The 23822-nt window shown below is 45.0% G+C and overlaps 1 protein-coding gene across 1 annotated transcript in view; it reads right to left on the bottom strand.

Moving 5' to 3' along the window:
- Nucleotides 1-3349: 3349 nt before the first annotated feature.
- Nucleotides 3350-23822, bottom strand: part of LOC121541568 (ceramide transfer protein) — a 39688-nt gene continuing 19215 nt past the window's right edge. The window contains exons 3-16 of the mRNA XM_041850664.2: nt 19610-19726; nt 18222-18299; nt 12931-13038; nt 12684-12819; nt 11712-11795; nt 11250-11500; nt 11020-11106; nt 10803-10895; nt 10145-10240; nt 9834-9966; nt 9616-9686; nt 9358-9486; nt 8985-9114; nt 3350-5696 (exon numbers count right to left, since the gene is read on the bottom strand). Coding sequence (XP_041706598.1) covers nt 5569-5696; nt 8985-9114; nt 9358-9486; nt 9616-9686; nt 9834-9966; nt 10145-10240; nt 10803-10895; nt 11020-11106; nt 11250-11500; nt 11712-11795; nt 12684-12819; nt 12931-13038; nt 18222-18299; nt 19610-19726 — 1641 coding nt within the window. The 3' untranslated portion in view covers nt 3350-5568. The remainder of the gene's footprint in view (nt 5697-8984; nt 9115-9357; nt 9487-9615; nt 9687-9833; nt 9967-10144; nt 10241-10802; nt 10896-11019; nt 11107-11249; nt 11501-11711; nt 11796-12683; nt 12820-12930; nt 13039-18221; nt 18300-19609; nt 19727-23822) is intronic.

The following is a 23822-nucleotide window of genomic DNA, read 5'->3' as shown; positions in this document are numbered from 1 at the left end:
AGAATCTCTGGTAATTTAACCTATTTCTTAAGTTATTTTTGCGCATTTGATATTGCCTATAGAGGTGTAATTCTTCAATGTTTGAGGGTTGCACTCCACCAACTTCTTTTTTCAGATCTTGCCAAAACTAATGTGGTCCCGTGTAGCTCAGTTGGTAGAGCATGGCGCTTGCAACGCCAGGGTTGTGGGTTCGTTTCCCACGGGGGCCAGTATGAAAAAAATGTATGCACTCTTAACTGTAAGTCGCTCTGGATAAGAGCGTCTGCTAAATGACTAAAATGTAATGTAAATGTCTTCTCTTTCCTTTTAAAATACTAAAACAAATATAATTGTGACGGCTCTATGATAATCACTCACTTTGATGACCAGACACATTTAGGCTTTTAAACTGTTGTAAGTGAACTATTCATCTTTCTAACAGCATCTTTATCAGCCAATAGTAAATATAGTTATTTACCTGATTGTTAGCATGCTTTCTGTGAACCTCTGGACAAGTGCTTTAATGAAGACAGGGTCGATGTTCCTCTTCTGCAGCTGGCTGAAAAGCATGTCCACATTTGGCATGATCTTGTGGAACAGTGCCAGGAAAAACAGAAAGCCTCGTCTTCGAGCATCCTCACAAAGCCCCCCGCCTCTCTGACAGTCGGGGCATCAAAGTTCCCAGAGTCTCTGATGGTCTGGAAACACGTTAGGAGGTCATCCCTGTACTGCACACAGTGTTTACAGCGCGACTGTGGAAGTTCCACCGTGTTGTAGAGGCTCTGGGGAGTCTCCTCGTGCCCACGCAAGGCCAACTCAAAAGCCCCACAGAACTTCACACAATCGATAATTTTGGATAGAATGTGCCTGTTTTTATCCACCTCCTCATTGTGTTTCCTCACCGCAATCCTGTGGCCGTCATCCAGCTGCGTAGCAATGTTCACCCTTCCTAATACAGCTAGCTTTACAGAGTTGTCCATGTGTGCCCTGGTGTTCTCATGTTTTCTTTACCTTCTCTGACAGGTGCTTCATATCCCCTCACTCCGTACCTGTCCATGCTGAATCTGACCCCGTCGTTTAAAAAGCAAGCACGGAAAGCAAAATAAAGCATTAGCATCAGTGCACCCAGCTAGCAAGCCTTCCTGGTGTACCAGCTACGGGAGAAGCCGCGCATATACTGCTTCCCTTTCTCGCTAGCCTGCTGTCTGATTGAGAGGTCAGGTTGATCTGGGCCCAGCTCTTTCACCCGAACTTTCTCTGACAAAGTTCTCCTCTCAAACGGATCTTGGAGGAGAGATTTCACCGAAGTTAGGGTTGGGTCTTGGAGGAGTAACGTTGCGTTCGCCATTGTCGTCTAGTAAAAATGGCGCCACTGGAGCCCGGTCCTTATTTTATCAGGGCGAGCTTGGGGCGAGGTAAAATAATCGCCCTCCTTGGATTCGAATTAAAATCGCTGATTAGCTACATTTTATGTCATACATTCATATCTTAAATTAGCAATTGGCTTAACTGCTACGTAGACCCGCCTCCTCGGGGCACTTTCTGTATCGCCCAGAGCTGACGAGGCGTTTGACAGGCAGAGGAAAGGTTGCGAATATGATTTTCTATCATATCTTACACATATTACTGTGTGCATTCCATATTTCAAACACACAAATATTGACATACTGATGTTTTTATAATTATTATTATTATTTTTATTTTTTTATTTTTTTTTAAAAATAATTTTATTTAAGGGGGCGGCGCCCTAGCGCCCTCTATCGGCCAGCCGCCACTGCTATAGGGCGCAAAATTGCTGAGACCATGGCTGGCAAGTGAGCTGCATCATATACGCCTTAAATTATATTGCGGGACTGCAGTTGGTTTTGGGACCAGTTCTTGCAGTAGCGGGTGGGAGTCGGACAGAAAGCCAGCGGGAGCGGGATGAAGAAATCGGTTCCGTGCAGACCTCTACTGTGCACCATGACAGTGAAGCCTGTAATGTTAGAGCTGTTTATTACGGTGTCACTGTGAAAAGTAGGGAATTAGCTAGGGAAACTGACAGATCAATAACATTACATTGACGTACTGAGTAATACAACTCAAATTGCACTGAAAAAACATCAGAATATCAATCTTCAATCCTTTGGCTGATGGTTTCATCGTTTGAGTCAGGTCTAGTTTGATTGAGGCAAAAATAATAGCAAATGTAAGCCAACTTTTGGCCAGCTCTCTCTCTAACAGTACATCAACTGGCGAAAGCTTGCCAAGTTCATTTACTTCTGAAACATGACAAAACAAAGGCTACAAAACATGCCCATACAAACAACTGCTGTTAGATAGTAATAATCCCTATCTGACAGATAACTAGAGGCTAGAGCTGACCTGGCTGTGGTAGCTACTCACAAGCATAGCTTATTCATTCACCTCAGTCAAGAGGGGATGAAACATTAGCTGAAGTTACATGTCAGTTACAATACTAGCTCAGCACTGCGAATAAACACTAGTTTCGTTTTTTTCTTCTTCTGTTAAGTTAAACAGCAGTTACCTTGCCAGCTACATCAGTCAACTAAAGAGTAGCCAGTTTCTGTTCCTTTTACAACTCGGTGAAAGAGCGCAAAGCATACACTGACCTATGCTCAACTCTCCTGAGCTGGTCCAGCCAGCCTTTCAGAAGCTTTGCCTTTAGGTGTCCGTGAGGTCCAAACAGCCTACCCGACCGCTCGGAGGCGTCTGCATGGTCCTAAAGCACACAGTTGCCTGGTTTTGGATCACATTCATTTGACATTTCAGTCATTTAGCAGACGCTCTTATCCAGAGCGACTTACAGTTAGTGAGTGCATACATTTTTTTCTCCATACTTATAAAACTTGGGGTGCAAAAATGCTATTTCAGAATGTGTGTGTGCACTCCTGGCGGTAAGAACCATGAGCTCACACACCCACATCACCTGATGTGTGTTTACCACCACCATTTATCTGCACCTAGTTGTCTGGAGTGTAATTGCCCGAATGTTACCATAATATAAGATACACCCAAATTAGTTCCAACAAGAGACATTAACTTTATTTTTTGGAAAATGACAAGGTTTCATGTTTGCTATTTGTTAAAAGTAAAGTAGCTCACTAGTGGCTTTCTATCGATTGTTGGGATGCTTGGCCTTATGGCTTGTGTTGGAATCCATATGTCACTGTCAACTGGTTTTCTATTCACATGTACTTTGTCACAAAAACAAACACTAATGCATTATTTGTTTCCAATCAAAACCTTGACTGATTGGCTTTCTGTATAAATTACAGTGAAATCCTGAGTTTTTAGATTGTGAGAGAATGGGGAAAACAATGATTCAAGGCACACCAAACAGGACTGAATAAGTGCCACAATTTCACAGTTCAGTTTTTAAGTCAATCGCAACAGCTTTAGTGTGACCATTTTTATTTACACGATTTCCCACAAATTTTACATTCAGTACAAATGTAATTCGTAGGAGAGGGACAACTTATTGGGACAGTTTGCCAGACCCACATTATGCTGATTCCAGGAAAATGTATGTAGAACATGCTTTTTTAGTCCAGAAGTGGGCTCAATCTGAGTCTGGGAAACCAGCCTTTGAAATGTCTTTCTAACCAGGTATTTCTCCACTTGGCTTTATACATTACTTGTGCTATCAATGTAGAAATAATTTATTGGACTTCTTCGCAAAGGGGTGAACATACAAAGCTATAATCACTTGACCAAATCAAGGATCACTTGGAATGAAAGCCAGCATACAGTTCACACCATCATCCTCTAAGGATTTGAACCAATCTCTCCATTGGACAGAAAAGTTGATTGGCATATAGCTCCTCCAATGAGCTGGCCTTTCGGTGAAAATCAGTTTCTGCTGATTACAATATCACAATGTTTGAATTAAAAGGGTTATGAAATGAATTAGACATCGTATTAACCCCCAAACCCCTTACTTTCATATAAATAGGTAGACTATCTGAAATGAAAGACTTAGGTCTTCACTATGTGGAGACCATCATTGTTTTCACTGAAGTACCCAGCAGGCGACAAAGCTTCCGTCTGCTGTAAAATGTAGAAACTGTCTAAACGGAGGGCCGAGTGTCTGCGGGTTTTCGCTCCTCCCTTGTACTTGATTGCTGAATTAAATTCACTAATTAGTAAATATCTCCCCTCACCTGGTTGTCTAGGTCTTAATTGAAAGGAAAAACCAAAACCCCGCAGACACTAGGCCCTCCATGGAATGAGTTTGACACCCATGCCTTAAAAGGACCTCCTTACTTCCTCCCTTCCTACTAACGACTGCCCTGACATCATCCTGATTGGATAAGGGTCACGTTTCAGGTTTCCACTCAGTCATATCAGGGTTGTGATTTACTTCAACGAAGGCAGGAAAGAAAGGGACAACAATCAGGCATTGGAACTAGGCCCTTGGCACGTCTCTAGTGATTACATATGGTGTACTGTCTATCAGCACCCTCTCCCCTACCCAAAACCTATTGTATTATCTCCCCCAGTCTAAGGCATATGGAGTCAATTGAGTCACAAAAAGCATTTGCAAACATTTTTTACAGCTGGTTGTGAAGCAGAAATGTTTGACGACATTATATACAGTTATAATCCAGATATCTAAAATCCCAAATCGAAATTGTGTTGCTACAGTATAACAACATTGAAACCCAACTACAACCCCAAAATAAAGAAATGTGAAGATTTAATACATTTTCAACATTTGAAAATAAAATAACTTTTAGTCTTGTCCCTCCATCAGCACCAGCACAGTGGTGTTTTCACCAGAGAGACAAAACAAAGAATAAAGTCTTATGTCCTAGAGATCATAGTTCAATGACAGCCCTCTGGAATGTTGTCATTGTTTTGTTTCTTTCAAACAAGACAATCATTCTGGAAAAAAGGCAATCCAATTTGTCGTACTAAGAAAATTAGCAGCATGAGAATAAGCTGTAACATCACTGATTATTATAAAAAGCTAAATCAACACGAAATAGGAACAAACTCAATTTCTTAAAAAAGGACGACTACAAAAAGCAGGACTAAAATAGAGTAATGTTTTGTCTTCCAGTCTTGAAAATTGCTTTCTTATAAATGTCTTATAACACATACTTACATGTATACAGTATATTAAATTAATATATCTCTGCCAGAAAAGGGAACACAATTTACATTTTGGCTATTCTTATAGGTCTTTCTGCATTAGCTAATGAAACTAGCATGGGAGCTAGCATAAAAACTAGCAAGAGAAATAGCAAAGGACCTAGCATAAGAGCTGGCATAGGAAACTAGCATGAGTGCTAGCATAGGAAACTAGCATGAGAGCTAGCAAAGGAAACTAGCATAAGAGCTAGCATGAGGAGCGAGCTTGTATAAAAAACTAGCATGAGGTATTGAATGGGAAACTAGCATTGACGCTAGCATGAGGGCTTACATTTAAGCTAGCTGAAGACCTAGCAAGAGAGCTCGCATGGAAGCTAGTCTAAAAAAGGCCTAGCTGTACCCTAGCACTTAGCATGAGTGCTAGCTAGAGTTGGGTTGCAATGTTCGGAACAGTCAGTTGTGTGGACAGGGGTGCTGTGAGTCCTGTGAGACTCAGAAGAGGATAGGTTTCCCGGCTGTCTTGTCCTGGACGTAGCCGGTGAAGCGCTTGAGGAACTTGGGGTACTCCCTCTTGGCCACAGCCCTCAGAACTGAGGCAGGAGCCCAGCCTCCCGGGTTCACTGAGACAGACAGGAAGAGGAAATACATGTTACACAGGATATCACAGAGAACAATTTCATTCACAACACCTTCATATTTAATTAGGGCTGTCAAACGAAGAACATTTCTGTAGTTAACTACTCGCCACAGCACAAATATCTCCTATAGTCACCCCTGGTGGAGCGGGTGCATACACCGCTAGGTAACCCTTGCTGCTATATGCTAGAGAAATAGCCTCCGCAAGCCAGTGGGAGAGACGCTGCTTAGGGAGTGCCATGCTGGGAGTTGGATTAGTAAAACAGACAAAAAGAAATGGTCACACATCCGGATATCCTGGGTCCGTTCAATCTACGCAAGTAAAGCTCGCAACGTACACAGGGCATGTAACCTCTGTTGCTCTTCAGAAGCAAAAGGAGGAGGTGAAAAAGTTACAACTCAAAAGCTAAGGACATGTAGGACATAGCCATGACTTTTGGGGCAAAGGCCACATTTGGACGAAACATCCCCTTAGAGTCGCCCCGAGCAAACTGAGTACCGGATAACGCGTGGAGGTCCCCAAAACGTTTAGCCGAGGCCAAAGCCATGAGCAGAGAGGTTTTGTAGGAGAGGATCGTCAGATCTACCGACTCCAGAGGCTCAAAGGGGGCCGCGCACAGTGCCTCCAAAACCAGCACCAAGTCCCATGTAGGTTTAGAGATCGGTTTGAGCTGATTTACACCTTTCAGGAACCGCACAACCAGGGGGTGGGATAACCGCATAACCAGGACTGAGATACATGTACACTTAACGTGGAGAATGCCCGTCCCTGCTTGAAAAGCTCCTGTAGGAACTAAGTCCTTTATCTTGGCACCAGAGCTCAAACGCTTGCCACTTATACGTATACAGCCCTCTTGTGGAGGGCGCCCTTGCAGACTGAATGGTAGCAATAACATTCGGAGGTAAACCTCTAGCCATCAGATTGCCACTCTCAGGGGCCAGGCCCATAGGAACCAAATCTCCAGCCTCACTTGCCAAACCTTCCCGGGCTCCTGGGACAACAGGTCCCTGCACAAAGGAGTTGCCACTGGTCCCCGCCTAAAAGGCGAAAGATCTCAGCGAACCAAGGCTGCCTGGGTCAACGGGGAGCCACAAGTGAGTCTAGCTCTAGACCCAGAAAGGGAATGCGCTGAGATGGAGTGAGACAGCTCTTTTTCTGGTTTCTTATGAAGCCTAGAGACTGAATACAGGACAGTAGCATGGATGTGTATAACACCACTTGACCCCTCGACTCCACCGCCACCAGCCAATCAGCTGTAATAGCCAGCGGCTCGTGAGCATTCTGAGTTTGTAGACTGAGGTGCTTGCTGAGGGCACGTAGGTCTAGAATGGGACCCAAAGTCCCATCCCTTTTCGGAACCAGGAAATACCGGCTGTACATTTTACATTTTAGTCATTTAGCAGACGCTCTTATCCAGAGCGACTTACAGTTAAGTGAGTGCATACATTTTCATACTGGCCCCCTGTGGGAATCGAACCCACAACCCTGGCGTTGCAAGCGCCATGCTCTACCAACTGAGCTACACGGGGCCCAGCCGCCCTGTACCAGCCGTCCTGTACCAGCCGTCCTGGATCTTCGACATAGAAACCATTCGGATTGCCTGCTTCTGGAGACGGGAGGATATTTCCTCCCTCAAAACGGGTGCTGAGGCCTCAGGAACAGCCAACGTGGTGACGCTGCAGAAGCGTGGGGGACGCACAACAAATTGTAGCCTGTACCCTGACGTCACTGTTCACATGATCCAGGGAGACACTTCACATGCGTGCCATTGGTCGGAGCAGACAGCGAGCTTCCCGTGAAGTGCCATCTGAAAGGGTGTGACGCCACCTTGTGGACTAGGAGAGATTGGTTATTCTTCCATTTCCACCACTCTTGCAAACAGTGTGTCTGAACGTGGAGAAGGAACACTTTTCATCGAACTCACATGCGGGAGACAATACTTTTGACACCCGTGAACGCTGTGGAACTTGGGGTTGAAATTGTTTTGTTTATGTACCAAGGTTTGCCTAAAGCCTGGCCCACTCTGGGTACAAGGGCTCCGGCGATCAGTGACAACGAGCCTCACTCGGTTTAGGCGGTAAGAATTGTTCCGGTAAATTTTTTAAATAGACCCAGGTAAAAAAACATCATGGAGGTTACCCTACCGACCAGTCATAGGTACTGGCAACAAAGCGCCTTGGAACCTAGCTGGGCATGGGAAAGACAGCTCTGAAAAAACAGACCCCTTCTGTGGTAACCGATAGGGGTGATTCGTAATCAAATCTAATTCCCAGGAATGAAAAGCGCCAAGCTGGAGAAAGACCGCTCATTTCAGGGTTCATATGAACCACAGAGACGGTATGTGGGATAATAGCATGGTCGTGTCCAACCCTGCTTGTTCCGTCAACTCTGCTACCAACCACCAATCACCTTCAGGGCCCATAACCTGTATCCCTAGACACCTCATAGGGACTGGTGAGCTACTGGCAGGAATCCACAATAAACACCATTGATAAGCCACCTATGGGGGAGAGGTGCCTCCTTTTGGACAGAGAGCAAATCGCCCTTTTTATTACTCCCACGCTGGGGAGATTGATATACCCCTTGAACCCCGTGAACACCATGGAACGCGGGGTACCAGAGGGTAATTAAACATGGACAAACTTCCGAAACACGTTGTGCTTCTGTGAAACTTTATAGCCTGCATGAAGCCCGGCTGACTTAGTACCCCGTTTGCTGTAATAAAACGTGGGGCCACTGTCATCACAGCTATGTTTTTGTGTAGCGGTGCAGCTGCTCGGGGGCTACATCTTCATTGGAGGAGCACGCAAGCCCCGCTCTCTCTACTCCCTCCAACTCCAGGAATGAAAATAGGAATGGGGTTGCCATAGCGCTGGGGAACGCTAATAAGCTTAATTCACTGGAAGTTATGCATGCTAGCTGACGTTAGCCAGGATGCTCTTTAGTCTAAGCTAGGCTAGCTAGCCTCTGACCGCAGCACGGTCCATTTAGAATAACCAAGCGACTTAACGCTACATATACTAAACAAGAAAGTTACCCAAGCAACTCCACCGCGGGGAGGCAGGAATAGCTAGCTTGCCTCTTGTTGGCTTGCCTAACATTAACCCTGACCCTAAACTTACTATTCCGAAACGCAAGTTACTCAAATCCTAATTGAAGAATACATAGTTACTGGCAATGTACTACATGGCTATTGTAATACTGCTTATTTTGTCCGTTCTAGCATGGCCATCTCTAGTGCCTATTAGAGTGGTTAAGGAGGTGAGCTCACCATTGGCCACATAGGTGATTTTACAGGTAAGGTTGTCTCTGCTGATCTCTCTGTCGCCCTCTGGTGGGCTCACCAGGGTCTGGCATATCATGGCAATGTTGATTTTGGCGCGAACACACCTGTTGGTGGTCTGCAGGGCGACAACGACATGGAGGAAGATCAATTACAAGCATAGGAGATTCTTACCTGGTTTGAATATTTTAATTAACCTTCATTTTGTTATCAATATTTTGTTATTTGGGTTGTCTCATTGAGATAAAAATATTTATTGCCAGAGAGACCTGGCCAAAGATAGACCTGAATAAGAGTTTAACTAATCAATACAACGTCCCAAAATCTTTGAGCTCATAAGCGGTAGGATAGTTAAAATGACCTGGGCATTGTCGTGGTCCACAGAGAAGTTGCAGACCAGCCAGGTGTCTGGGTCATTCTCGTTGTTAGCCAGGATCTTCCTCATAGCAGACAAGTACAGCACATCTCTCTGGGATGCTGGCCACACCCTCTGCAACAGACAGTTCACATGTATGCTTTACTGCACATCACAAGTCTTCATGTTTTGGCTTTGTCTCCTTCCTTTAAAAACCCCAATCTCTTCTCAGAGCCCAAAGATTGTGTGTGTGTTCCCTCTTACCTTGTGTGTCTGGTAGACGATTACAGCGTTGTCTGATAACATCTCCACAACGTTGAAGTTCTCAATGGTAGCTGAATAAATGAAAAGAGAGAAGGACAGAGAAACAGAGTAGAACATGTCCACTAAATGACTCAATTCAAAAACATTACTACAGAAATAAGGAACATTGCAAAAATACTGCTCCACTGTATGTATTATATTGTTCAGATGAAACTTACTCTCCCAGTCGTTGCGTACGTTCGTGTCCCAGAAGTAGTGACACAACTCATGTCCCGTGACTCCCTTCACAGAATGGGTGGCCTTCAGGGGGTCCAGGACAATGCCATTCTCCTCAACCTCCCTCCTGTACACCTACACACAACAGAGAGGGGTACCGTGGTTAATACTTTACTTTAACTATGTGATTGAAGACAGAATGGCTTAGTTGAAGTGCTGGCAACACAAAGGTTTTCTTTCTTTCACATAAGGCACATTCATAAATCAAATCATCATCCCTCGCTCTCTCTCTTCATTCCTCCCTCTCTCCTACCTTCATCTCTCCCTCCTCCACCACCAGCTGCCAGTTGGCGTCTCCGCCCATATCCTGCAGCGAGTAGGTCATGTGATTCTGCACCATTTCCTCCACCTATCAAAAACAACCAGGAAGAGGAACAGGAGGGACAGATGGGGTTAAATGTCAGATTGAAATAATAGCTCACTGACAAACACAAATGTGTTAAAGGAAAGACAAACCACCAATTGTACTGTGGTGATGTAGCAGCTATGACAGGCAAACTGCAAAGGCCAGTCAATCTCTGTACTAACAGACAAAGACAAAAGCATGCTAGCTAAATATAGTGTAGTGACTCAGGGTGGCAACCAATAATATCATGCTAGACAGATGCCTGTTGGGGGGGAGTGCAGTAAGTCAGCCAGTGGTGGAGGGGTTGCTATTGCTCTGCCAAGGAGCGCAGTGAGGGGCAGTGACTATCAGAGGACAGTGACTATCAGAGGGCAGTGACTATCAGAGGGCAGTGACTATCAGAGGGCAGTGACTATCAGAGGGCAGTGACTATCAGAGGGCAGTGACTATGGGGCTACAGGGATGATGAAGGAACACAAGAGAACATAAACCATAAAAAGAGAGAGTGAGGTAAGGGGAAGAGAGAGTAAAAGTAACGTGTTCAGGACTAAGTGAGGTGAATTACCTTGTCAGCGAATCTGTGTGATCCTATGGTGGAGTAGACATCTCCTGGGGGAACTGGACTGGACCTCTGTATCCTCGATTTCTCGGTGTGAGACTACACACACACACACGGCCAGGATAAAACACTCAAGGTAATACGAAGACTTATCATTATTATTATAGAATTTGATTTATTCTCTATCAATAGAGGCTGAGGCTGTTTGCCCTTGCACATGTACCTGTTCCTCCATCTTGTCTTGTCTGTCAAGAGCTGCTTCAACGGCATCGAAAAACTCATCCTCATTGATCAGGCTGTTAGGCCCCTCCTGGAGGAAGAAGAGAGGGAGGAGGAAAAGAAGGAGGAGACAAGGGAAGAGTAACATGGCGTTCATTACCTACTGAGAATGGGAATGACAGATGTATTTTCACCTGGCTCAAAACAATCTTAGAACTGACCCAATCTTCTCACCTCGTAATCAGGGCCTCCGAAGTGAGACTTCTTCTTGAGCTCAGAGAGAGCAGAATGGTAGCCCTCCTCTATCCTCCTCCTCTTCTCCGTCTCCTTGTCTAGTCTCTTCTGCCAGCTGTCCTCTCTCTTCACCATCAGGTCGATGCAGTGGGACAGGGTGGACAGGATCCCAGCTGTGGTGGCCTTAAACGTGATAGCCTCGCCCTTAAAGTCTATCCCATTGATGCCTTTAGGGCTCAGCGATCGGAACACTGCACAGAGGAGAGTAATGTGTGTGTAAAAATTGATGTTTTAACATAGCTCTGTGTTTTGAAACATTTATTTCAGACACAAATCGTATTTCATGTTTACTACGTACACAAACACACGGACTACAAATTGTTTTAATTTTAGTTAGTACAAAAAAACACTTGAATAGCCTCAAAGGGTTGAACTCTAAAGAAGTGATTCTTCTGTACTCACGCTTCTCTTTGCTGCCGTTGTTGTTGTGGATGAACTCTCCGTCTGACCGAGTGTTGGGGAAATCCTCCTCATCATCCTCCACAACTAGAGAGAAAAAGAGGGAACGAGAGCGAGAAAGAGAGAGATCAGCAATCGTCATACAGTAGTACACTAGTCCCTACAAAGCCCCTGCAAAGAGCCACCAATAAAGCCAGAGTAGTGCAAAGAGTCTCCTACGCAACCACCCAGCACGGCACGCTAACAGAACTCTACTGTACTGTCTTCAGAACCACAACAATGGCCTGGACTCTTCTTCAGGAGTAAGGGGTGGAGGGTGGAGGGAGGGGGGGGAAAGGGAGGGAGAGACATGAGAGGAGGGAAAGAGGGAGGGATTTGATAGGTAACAAAGGAACGCTTTGATTGTTTGTGGTCATCCAGAACCGTCGTTCAGCACGGTGACAAAGCACAAACTCTACCATGAGCAAATGTTCAGGCAGCAGAGAGAGAGTGGGAGAGGTTGAGAGTGGGGGGGTGGAGGGAGAGAAAGAGAGAGTGAGGAAGGGAGAGAGAGAGAGAAGGAAAAAAGAAAAACTAAGAGGGAGAGTGAAATGACTGCATCTCAATGAGGGGGCTGACGGAACACATTCCGTTGAAGATTCTGCAAATGTTTCCCCAAAGCTCTAAATATTTTCATGATCCACACACATGCATAGCATTTCTGCTGGCAACACCAAATCTTTTTTGGAGGCATTTGTGGTACTTTGTCATTGTTTTTTCAGGTAGCTGTTGTGTTTTCTGTTCATTTGCAAGTTAAACATTAAGTAGGAAGGAACCCATTGGTTTTGCTGTCACAGAGTGCATGTGGAAGTATCTTCCCCCACGGTTAGACAAAGGATCGTAGACCTGTGGCTGTCAGGCACTTAAGATTTTATTGTCTGACATAAGCATCTGATTGATTGACTGATTGATCCATTGATGAATTCATCGTCTTACTTTTGTCTCTCTGCAGCTCGTCCTTGGAGACAGCGTCGGAGCAGCCGTCAAAGTATTTCTGCAGCGTGTCCACCTGTCTGCACAGGATGTCTCTGAATGTCTCCATCTCCGCCAGCTTCTCTCTCAGGCTGTGACCCTTCGGACCCAAACAGAGGAACGTATGGTCAGCAAGCATTCTGTGTGTGTGTGTGTGTGTGTGTGTGTGTGTGTGTGTGTATGTGTGTGTGTATGTTAGGTCAAGTCTCACCTTGAAGGAGGATGTGGATGTGGCGGAGTAGCCGCTCGTAGCAGACGTGAGAGACAGCATGGAGCCATGTCTCCTCAGACTGGACTCTGACCCATACCCAGACTCAGCCTAGACACAGGGAGGGAGAGAGACATGAACAGATCAGTATATATTGAAAACAGATGACATCATAATCAACTTAACACATCAGAAAAATATTAAGTGTCTTAAGCATCAATCAGCCGCAGCAAGGGGGGTGACATACAATCACCATATATCATGTCACTATATCTACCGTCACATGTAACACATCTAAACTCACCGTCACACAGTCAGACAGGCCCATGGTATATTAAGTCAAAGACTCAGCTAGTAAACTTACTGATCCACAAGCACCTTCACCGCTACTTGTCACACTAGGACAGAGTATGAGGTGAATGTTAAATACTCTCCATCCCTATTTATTTTCTCCATGTATCCCATCCCTCCCTCTATCCTTCCCTCCCAATCACTTCATGTGTTTCTGACAAGTCATGAATCAATTACATTGTCCCATACTCTTCTTTGTACATGTCATTCACGTCTTTTCATATGTTCACAGTTCTGGTAAACAAGGCTTAGCTAATACATCTAGTATGAGAGGGTGTTGTACCACCGCTATATTTGACTTAAAAACAACGTCTAGGTTAAATGAGAATCACATCCTCTCTCACCATTACACAACCACTCCTGTGTGTGTGCAACAACATCATCACCCTGACCACACAGAGAGTTCTCTATGACCTCGATACAGCAACAGTGTGACCATGGCAGCAGTAACCATGACAACCATGGAACGCGGTCACAGAATGCGGTATCAGGTGACTTCCTCTAACTGAGGATGGAAGCCCTCTGGCCTCTACAGCTCTCTTGACTTTTTACATAACCCTGATACACTTAAAATAGAGGAGTGAGCGAGAGAGCAAGGTGGGAAAAGAGGGAAGCTCTGTCTGGAGAGGACATAGTGATTCACCCTGTGTGAAATAGCACTCAGAAAATAGTACAGACACTGTGTGGGGCCTACCAGAGGGTTAAGGGTTCAAGTGGAACAGAGCATGTAGCGTGTAGCCTAGTTAAGTATTTTCAACGAAGATGAAAACATGTGCTTCCATTCCTCACCACCAGATGGCAGATTGTTCCCATGGCTGCTGCCTGGCCCTGCATCAGCCACCCAGAGGGTCCTATCGGTCAACGACTGGGAGTAACCATTTTCCTGCCTCCACCAGGGCTTTCATCACTACTGTCGCCCTCTCAGCTGTACCCATTTCTACAATGACTGTACAATACAGCCGCTATCTGACAAATCACAGAGCTGCTATTGAATATAATGCAGTTTCTTATCTGGTTGGTTGATAAAAGACAATCAACCCACAGGATCAAAGAAGCGGTGTGTTTGATATCAGTCTACACAAACACATTCAACAGAAAGATGGGGAAGGGAGAGACCGAGAGAGGGAGAGATGGAGGAGGGAGAGGCGGAGAGAGAGGGAGAGATGGAGGAGGGAGAGGCGGAGAGAGGGAGAGATGGAGGAGGGAGAGGGAGAGATGGAGGAGGGAGAGGCGGAGAGAGGGAGAGATGGAGGAGGGAGAGTTGGAGAGAGGGAGAAGAGGAGAGAGAGGGAGAGGCGGAGAGAGAGGGAGAAGAGGAGAGAGATGGAGGAGGGAGAGGCGGAGAGAGAGGGAGAGGCGGAGAGAGAGTGAGAGATGGAGGAGGGAGAGGCGGAGAGAGAGGGAGAAGAGGAGAGAGAGGGAGAAGAGGAGAGAGAGGGAGAGATGGAGGAGGGAGAGGCGGAGAGAGAGGGAGAAGAGGAGAGAGAGGGAGAAGAGGAGAGAGAGGAAAGAGAGGGAGAAAGAATAAATGTGCAATGCCCCGAGTCTGGATGGAACTTATACACACACAGCTACAGTATTAAAATGTGTGTGTGTGTCAATGTGTGTGTGTGGTCTTGCAGTGTGCGTGTGTGATGTGGTCTGGTTATTTGAAACCAGCTGTCTCTCTAGGTGTACTAACAGATAATAATATTTTACAGTACAGACGTGGAACTTGAGAACCAAAAGTAAAAACAAAAATCTGGTATGCTTTCCATATAAATCTCTCTCTCACACACACACACCATTTTTACTCATGTAGGATAGAGCAATACAAAATATGATTTACTATATCAACAAAGAAAACATTTCAGCCCTCCCCAGATTGTTTTTCTCTAGGGAGAGTTGACACTTTGCTGTGAGTCTGAAGAGTGATCAGAGGGAGAGAGAGAGAGAGAGAGAGAATGAGGGGGGGAGAGCGAGGGGGACAGAAGGGCCTCATCACAGGCCAAGAGTTTCTGACTGGTGACTCACTGTGGGGAGAAGGGGTAGTGTGTGTGTGTGTGTGTGTGTGTGACTCATTCCTTCCTGCTCTGGCTGAGTCAGAGGGTCACCCTGGGGCTGGGAGGAACAAGGGAAAGGGGGAGGAGAGGAAAGAGGGAGAGAGTGACACAGAGGGGTTTCCCAAAACCCACAGCCAGGAATGACTAACATGTGTCAGGAGGGAAGTTGAGAGCAAGGGGTAGAGGAAAGGAGGGCGGGAGAGGAGAAAGCCTTCCGCATGCTTCAGTTCAGCTGACGCCTATCCTAGGCGAACCCAACGAGTGTGCTCGCATATAGTACCGTTTGTCCATCTTGAGACGTCGTAGCCAGCCTCAAAATAGTCTGAATTAATCTAAGATAACTCAAGTAATCTGTCATACATGTTTGCACAATTTTACATTAAGATGTTTGGTGCAGTATTTCTCAAGTGAAAACATTTGCATGAAAACAATTAGTCTCATTGAATGACAAACATTTCATTGAAGAATCCCTACTGTTGACCAATCACCGACGAAAGGGCATCGACTTCGGCATGTCTCGAGAATTTCCTGTGTGCACGAACAGCCGAAAAAACCCTTGCCGAAGACCAAAACGAACAAAAACGTCACAAAATGTCATCATAATATATGCATGAACGGTTCCAAAGTGTTTTGGATGGGAAGCATCGGGACGCCTTAAAGGGATACTTCAGGATTTTGAGAATGAGGCCCTTTATTTTCTTCCCCAGAGTCAGATGAACTCATGGATACCATTTTTATGTCTCTGCGTGCAGTTTGAAGGAAGCTGCTAACTTGTGTTTGCGCGCTAGCAGATACCCATAGACTTCCAGTCATTGTAAGGGCATTGGCTTGCGAAACTACCTCCAACTTTCTTCATACTGGACTCATTGCCAAAATCCCGAAGTATCCCTTTAAGGGTGTGGTGGCTAGTAGACAAATTCAGCATTATGTTCTAAAGCGTTAGTGCCTGACTCATTAGCCTCAGACACCACATACAAACACAATGTTCACTATTTAAATATGTTAATTACATGCTCATAGGACAAGGTCTACTATTTGTTCTGCTGTGTGCTGTGCTCTGGGCTCTCACAAACACACCCTTTCCTTCACACTATCTGCAACCTCACAACTAGGCAAAATACCGTATACCGGGGTATTTGGAAAAAGACGGGATGGTTTTTCAATAAATGTGAATATTTGTAGCTACTTTTTAAGTTAAAACCTGCAGTCAACTTGTGCAATACATTAGGAGACAAAGCATTCCGCATTCTTCATTTCACCTGTCGCATTATTTTACATTATGAAGCTTACCGTAGTTCCCCAGAACAGTTGAGCCAGTCACGTGTTTGTTTGTAAATAGCACAACGGGAGACTGCGGGAGCTGGTGAGTCCATAGCGTTCTATATCTATCGGCGAGTCTCTGTTGAGCGGCGCACATGAGGTGATGAAGTTACACTTGTATGCAATTCACTACAAAATGTTTGCCATCAGATATCTTATAAGCCAAAGAGCTCTGGATGAGTTGTCGGTACAGGGGCCATTTTTCCCCTGTGCTTCTTACTAGCGTATTTTTTCCTCCTTTGTTCTTCTCCCCTCTGCTCTGTGTACACATGCTGCTCTTCCTTCAGAAACGCATGCATCACAACTTTGTTCACTTCAAATAAAATTTTATTTGCCACATGCGCCGAATGCAACAGGTGTAGACATTACAGTGAAATGCTTACTTACGAGCCCTTAACCAACGCAGTTTTTGAAATAAAAAAATTAAAAAGCAAATAATTAAAGAGCAGCAGTAAAATAAAATAACAGTAGGGAGGTTATATACAGGGGGTACCGGTACAGAGTCAATTTGCGGGGGCACCGGTTAGTGGAGGTAATATGTACATGTGGGTAGAGTTAAAGTGACTATGCATAAATAATAAACAGAGTAGCAGCAGCATAAAAGAGGGGGGTGGGGGGGCAATGCAAATAGTCCGGGTAGCCATGATTAGCTGTTCAGGAGTATTATGGCTTGGGGGGTAGAATCTGTTAATTTCTCTCGTTCACTTTCTGCTTGTAAATGTCGACACTCACCGAAAATGACATTTGGTAGCTACTAGCTATTCTTGTATAACTTTATGAGCTGGATTTGCCTGCCTTTGCAATTAGTTTGTTTGTTTTCACTCGTTAGCATTTAGCTAACAGTGTATGTGATTTCACTATTAGTTCGTGCTAATTTTGTTAGCATTCTGGTAATCGAGGCCCAATGGGCTTTTCTAGCTTTTTTAGCACCCACTTGTGTGCTATACCGGTAATACCGTAAATCCCAGGATAAGAGAAGGACGGTATGACAATATGAAAATCTGGATACCACCCAAGCCTACTCACAACCCATTACCATTGCATAAGCAAATCCCTCCCTAGAAGATTGCCTCAATGTCAGAGTGATGAATCCCTTCTCTGTCTATTACTGTCCTCCCACTCCTACACTCCTCCTCCACATCTTGCCTCTCTCTCACCCCTCCTCTCTATCCTACAACCTACGCTAATCCATCCACAACTCCCTCTCTTCCTCCTTTCTCTTGCCCTCCTCCCTCGCTCTCCCCCGCTCCCCCCTCTCTTTGATGAGTAACAGGACCTAATTCCAGAAGGATCAGAGCGTCTGTGGAAAATAGTATAAACTGGATCAGTGATGCAGAGCCCTGTACAACCCATTACTGTGTGTCCATGTGTGCCAGTGAGAACCCCTCCTTGAGAACTTTGTCCTTAATACTGAAATGTAAACAATAGGTGCCACTCACTCCCCCTTATCTGACCTGCTTTCAAATGGTGAGAACAGAACATGACAAGTCTGATCGTACGCACACACACACACTAGATTAAGGGCACTCTGCTATATGGTAGTGGAACACACAGTAGCTGGTTTAGTATAGGTAGACTTACCATTAAACACACTGCTGCTGGAGAGACTAGTGATGTCCTCTGGATGACTCCACTGTCTATCCTCCCCTCTCTTAGACTCTGATAGAAACACACACACACAGGTAACACACACCCTCAAACTCACAAATACAACTGTAACAGGGAGTGAGTGCTAGGTTGATACGAAATGACTGAAACAACTCTCAACCATCTACACTGAACAAAAATACAAACGCAACATGTAAAGTGTGTTGGTCTCATGTTTCATGAGCTGAAATAAAAGACTGAAAATAAAAGACCCCAGAAATCTTCCAGACGCACAAAAAGCGTATTTTGCTCAAATTTGGGGCACAAATTCGTTTACATCCCTGTTAGTGAGCATTTCTCCATAGCCAAGATAATCCATCCACCTGACAGGTGTGGCATATCAAGAAGCTGATCAAACAGCATGATCATTACACAGGTGCACGTTGAGCTGGGGGCAATAAAAGGCCACTCTAAAATGTACAGTTTTGTCCCAACACAATGCAACAGATGTCTCAAGTTTTGGAGCATACAATTGGAGCATGCAATTGGCATGCTGAATGCAGGAATGTCCACCAGAGCTGTTGCCAGAAAATTGAATGTTAATTTCTCTACCATAAGCCACCTCCAACATAGTTTTAGAGAATTTGCCAGTACTTCCAACCGGCCTCACAACCGCAGACCACGTGTATGGCGTCGTGTGGGCAAGCGGTTTGCTGATGTCAACGTTGTGAACAGATAACCCCACCGCCACCATGGGGCAATGGTATGGGCAGGCATTAGCTACGGACAACGAACACAATTGCATTTTATCGTTGGTAATTTGAATGCACAGAGATACCGTGACGAGATCCTGAGGCCCATTGTCGTGCGATTCATCCGCCGCCATCACCTCATGTTTCAGCATGATAATGCACGGCCCCATGTTGCAAGGATCTGTACACAACTCCTGGAAGCTGAAAATCTCCCACTTTTCAATGGTCTGCATACTCACCAGACATGTCATTTATTTTTTTAAGGTATCTGTGACCAACAGATGCATATCTGTATTCCCAGTCATCTGAAATTCATAGATTAGGGCCTAATGAATTTCTTTCAATTGACTGATTTCCTTATATGAACTTCAACTCAAAATCTTTGAAATTGTTGCGGTTATATTTTTGTTCAGTATATGTACCACATCCCTGTGCAACCATGACATGACCACAATCTGTGACCTACATGATAAGGACTTATCTTATTTTCATTTGATCTATTCACTCACTGGCATTCATAAATAGACATAAGATGTGACAATAGGCAACATGCAGCATAGGTAAAAATCACAAAATACACACAGAAAGACATATTGAACACTCCAGTGTGTGTATTATTATAAGTCTTACCCTGTGTAGTTCGATGGAGTTGATCCATTGGTGTCTGTGTTCTGGGTCTATGGCCCTCAGGTACCACACACTGTCGTTAACACTGATGTCCAGCCTGCACTCATCAAACTCATGGGGCTGAGTGAGTGAGTGAGTGAGAGAGAGAGAGAGATGAAGGGAGGGAGGAAAGAGAAAGGGAGAAAAACTGTCAATATACATCAACAAAACACTTCACATTGCATAGGCCATAGTATTGGTTATAACATAAGACAGCAAGAATACTTATTTACGATTCACATGGGACTGTGAAGCTGTACGCTTTTGTAGCCTATATAGCAGGCCGTTGAAAGAAATAAAGAGGGAGAGAAAGTAGAGAGAGAAATCAGAGTCCAAAATCAGAACAACCTCCATTTTATGAGGCAGGCGAGACACACAGACAAATTGTTTTTTTGAAGTGGCCGATCAGCAGGACTGAACAGACCCCTAATGTCTCTCCAGTGGCCTCACTCTCCCTATTGCTCGTCTCTGAGAAACTGCTGTGCTGGCACCGCCTCTCTCTCTGTGTGTGTGGTGTGTGTTTGGCGTTTATGAGCTGTTTCAGGCCCTCTGAAGGACGCCTCTGCAGTGAGAGTTTAGGACCCGAACGCTAAATCACAAACCAGGGTTAATCACAGCCAGAGGACGGTGTGTGTGTGTGGGTGGGGGTTGGTCAAGGGCAGTTTAGGACAGCGAGCGATAGAGAGTAAGGTAAAATGTCCACATCCCCAAGCTACAACATAAGATAGCTCCTTCATTCATCATACAGTGAGGGGAAAAAAGTATTTGATCCCCTGCTGATTTTGTACGTTTGCCCACTGACAAAGAAATGATCAGTCTATAATTTTAATGGTAGGTTTATTTGAACAGTGAGAGACAGAATAACAACAAAAACATCCAGAAAAACGCATGTCAACATTTTTATAAATTGATTTGCATTTTAATGAGGGAAATAAGTATTTGACCCCTCTGCAAAACATGACTTAGTACTTGGTGGCAAAACCCTTGTTGGCAATCACAGAGGTCAGATGTTTCTTGTAGTTGGCCACCAGGTTTGCACACATCTCTTTGCAGATCTTCTCCAAGTCATTAAGGTTTCGAGGCTGATGTTTGTCAACTCGAACCTTCAGCTCCCTCCACAGATTTTCTATGGGATTAAGGTCTGGAGGAGGCCACTCTAGGACCTTAATGTGCTTCTTCTTGAGCCACTTCTTTGTTGCCTTGGCCGTGTGTTTTGGGTCATTGTCATGCTGGAATACCCACCCACAACCCATTTTCAATTCCCTGGCTGAGGGAAGTAGGTTCTCACCCAAGATTTGACGGTACATGGCCCGTCCATCGTCCCTTTGATGCGGTGAAGTTGTCCTGTCCCCTTAGCAGAAAAACACCCCCAAAGCATAATGTTTCCACCTCCATGTTTGACGGTGGGGATGGTGTTCTTGGGGTCATAGGCTCCTCCTCCAAACACAGCGAGTTGAGTTGATGCCAAAGAGCTCCATTTTGGTCTCATCTAACCACAACACTTTCACCCAGTTCTCCTCTGAATCATTCAGATGTTCATTGGCAAACTTCAGACGGCCCTGTATATGTGCTTTCTTGAGCAGGGGGACCCTGCGGGCGCTGCAGGATTTCAGTCCTTCACGGCGTAGTGTGTTACCAATTGTTTTCTTGGTGACTATGGTCCCAGCTGCCTTGAGATCATTGACAAGATCCTCCCGTGTAGTTCTGGGCTGATTCCTCACCGTTCTCATGATCATTGCAACTCCACGAGGTGAGATCTTGCATGGAGCCCCAGGCCGAGGGAGATTGACAGTTATTTTGTGTTTCTTCCATTTGCGAATAATCGCACCAACTGTTATCACCTTCTCACCAAGCTGCTTGGCGATGGTCTTGTAGCCCATTCCACCCTTGTGTAGGTCTACAACCTTGTCCCTGACATCCTTGGAGAGATCTTTGGTCTTGGCCATGGTGGAGAGTTTGGAATCTGATTGATTGATTGCTTCTGTGGACAGGTGTCTTTTATACAGGTAACAAGCTGAGATTAGGAGCACTCCCTTTAAGAGTGTGCTCCTAATCTCAGCTCGTTACCTGTATAAAAGACACCTGGGAGCCAGAAATCTCTCTGATTGAGAGGGGGTCAAATACTTATTTCCCTCATTAAAATGCAAATCAATTTATAACATGCGTTTTCAGGATTTCTTTGTTGTTATTCTGTCTCTCACTGTTCAAATAAACCTACCATTAAAATTATAGACTGATAATTTCTTTGTCAGTGGGAAAACGTACAAAATCAGCAGGGGATCAAATACTTTTTACCCCTCACTGTAAGACTTGTCCAAATTCTGAACGTCAAACATTAGGCTAATTAAAAGTGGTTTTATAATGCTGTTCTGTAATTCCTGCATTAGCAGAACTCTGAATGCCTCAATCCCACATAAATTATAAAGACTGACATTAGGCTCAGACCGTGTTGGAGAGCTATGAAAACATCCGACAAACTTTAATTTGTGGGTGAACTAATGTTAGCCCCTCCAGACTAATACCTCGTAAGATGGTCAATATATTTTAAAACACTGGCAGATTGAGTCTGAAATGTAATGAGAGAAAGTGTGTGCGTCACAGCAGAATGAGACTACTTTAGGGAGTTGGCAGAGTCGTTCTAGCCCATCCAGCCAGCACCAGCTCTGTAGAATGGGGCTCAGTGGAGGAGGAGTAATTTAGCTGTGCTGAAACCTGGACGGGAGAGAGGACAAGACCAGATGCTCAGTTTTGGTGAAAAATAATGTAATAGTAAATGGCATACAAACACACTTTCAATGTGGCTGTCCATGACTAAAGCTAATTTCTGCAGAACGTCAATCTCCAGTCTTCTTTGTGCGGGTTCGATCCCGGGCTGTTTCGCAGCTGGCCGTGACCGGGAGACCCATGAGACGGCGCACAATTGGCCCAGCGTCATTTGGATTAGGGGAGGGTCTAGCCATCCGGGGATGTCCTTGTCCCATCGCGCTCTAGCGACTCCTGTGGCGGGCCGGGCGCACACGGTCGCCAGTTGGACGGTGTTTCCTCCGACACATTGGTGCGGCTGGCTTCCGGGTTAAGCGAGCAGTGTGTCAAGAAGCAGTGCGGCTTGGCAGGGTCGTGTTTCGGACGACACATGGCTCTCGACCTTCGCCTCTCCCGAGTCTGTACAGGAGTTGCAGCGATGGGACATGACTGTAACTACCAATTGGATATCACGAAATTGGGGAGAAAAAGGGGTAAAACGTTTTTTAAAATGAGACTGATGATTGGCTGAAAGAAATTGATAAGAAGATTGTCGGAGCTGTATTGTTAGACTTTTGTACAGCCTTTGATATTATTGACCATAGTCTGTTATTGGAAAAACGTAAGTGTTATGGCTTTACATCCTCTACCATATTATGGGTTGAGAGCCATCTATCCAATAGAACACAGAGGGTCTTCTTTAATGGAATCTTCTCTAATGTAAAACATGTAAAGTGTGGTATTCTGCAAGGCAGCTGTCTTGGTCCTTTACTGTTCTCTATTTTTCACTAATAATCTACCACTAGCCTTAAAGAATGCCTCTGTGTTTAAGGAGGGGAGAGGAGAGGGGGTCTCTAGGGTAGGGTTGGGCGGTATCCAGATTTTCATATCATCATACCGTCCATCTCTCATCCGGGGATTTATGGTATTACCGGTTTAGTAAACATGGGGGCGCCAAAAGACCCCAAAAAAGCCCACTGGCCATCTATTACCAGAATGCTAACAAAAGTAATAACGAATTTCCATGGAGGCTGCTAGCTAAATATGCTAACGAGTGCAAATGAAAATAAATTAATTGCAAAGACAGGCAATCCAGCTCATAAAGGAAGAAGCGCACTAGCTCTGGAGCAGCATGTATACATGCTGTGTCTGTGTGGAGTCTGGAGTCGCTAGGGCAATGGGCCTGCCTGCTCTGCTCGGAGAAGATGGGAGAGGAGCGTAAGGAAATCAAAAGATAGCAGTGGTAGCTGTACAGATAACTCATCCAAAGGGCTTTGACTTCTCAAACACGGCAGAAAGCCAACACAATATGATGCCTCATCCCCTTATTAATTCAGCCACTTACTTAGATAACGCGACCCCTAAGTTTAACTTGCTAGTTAACGCAGAATTCTTTGTTTTTCACGCAGGATTTTTTTTTTTAAACACATAAGAA

The sequence above is a fragment of the Coregonus clupeaformis genome, chromosome 27, assembly GCF_020615455.1.
Source record: "Coregonus clupeaformis isolate EN_2021a chromosome 27, ASM2061545v1, whole genome shotgun sequence".
NCBI lineage: Eukaryota > Metazoa > Chordata > Actinopteri > Salmoniformes > Salmonidae > Coregonus > Coregonus clupeaformis.
The sequence above is the reverse complement of the archived record's forward strand: the minus strand, read 5'-3'. Positions and strand labels throughout refer to the sequence as shown.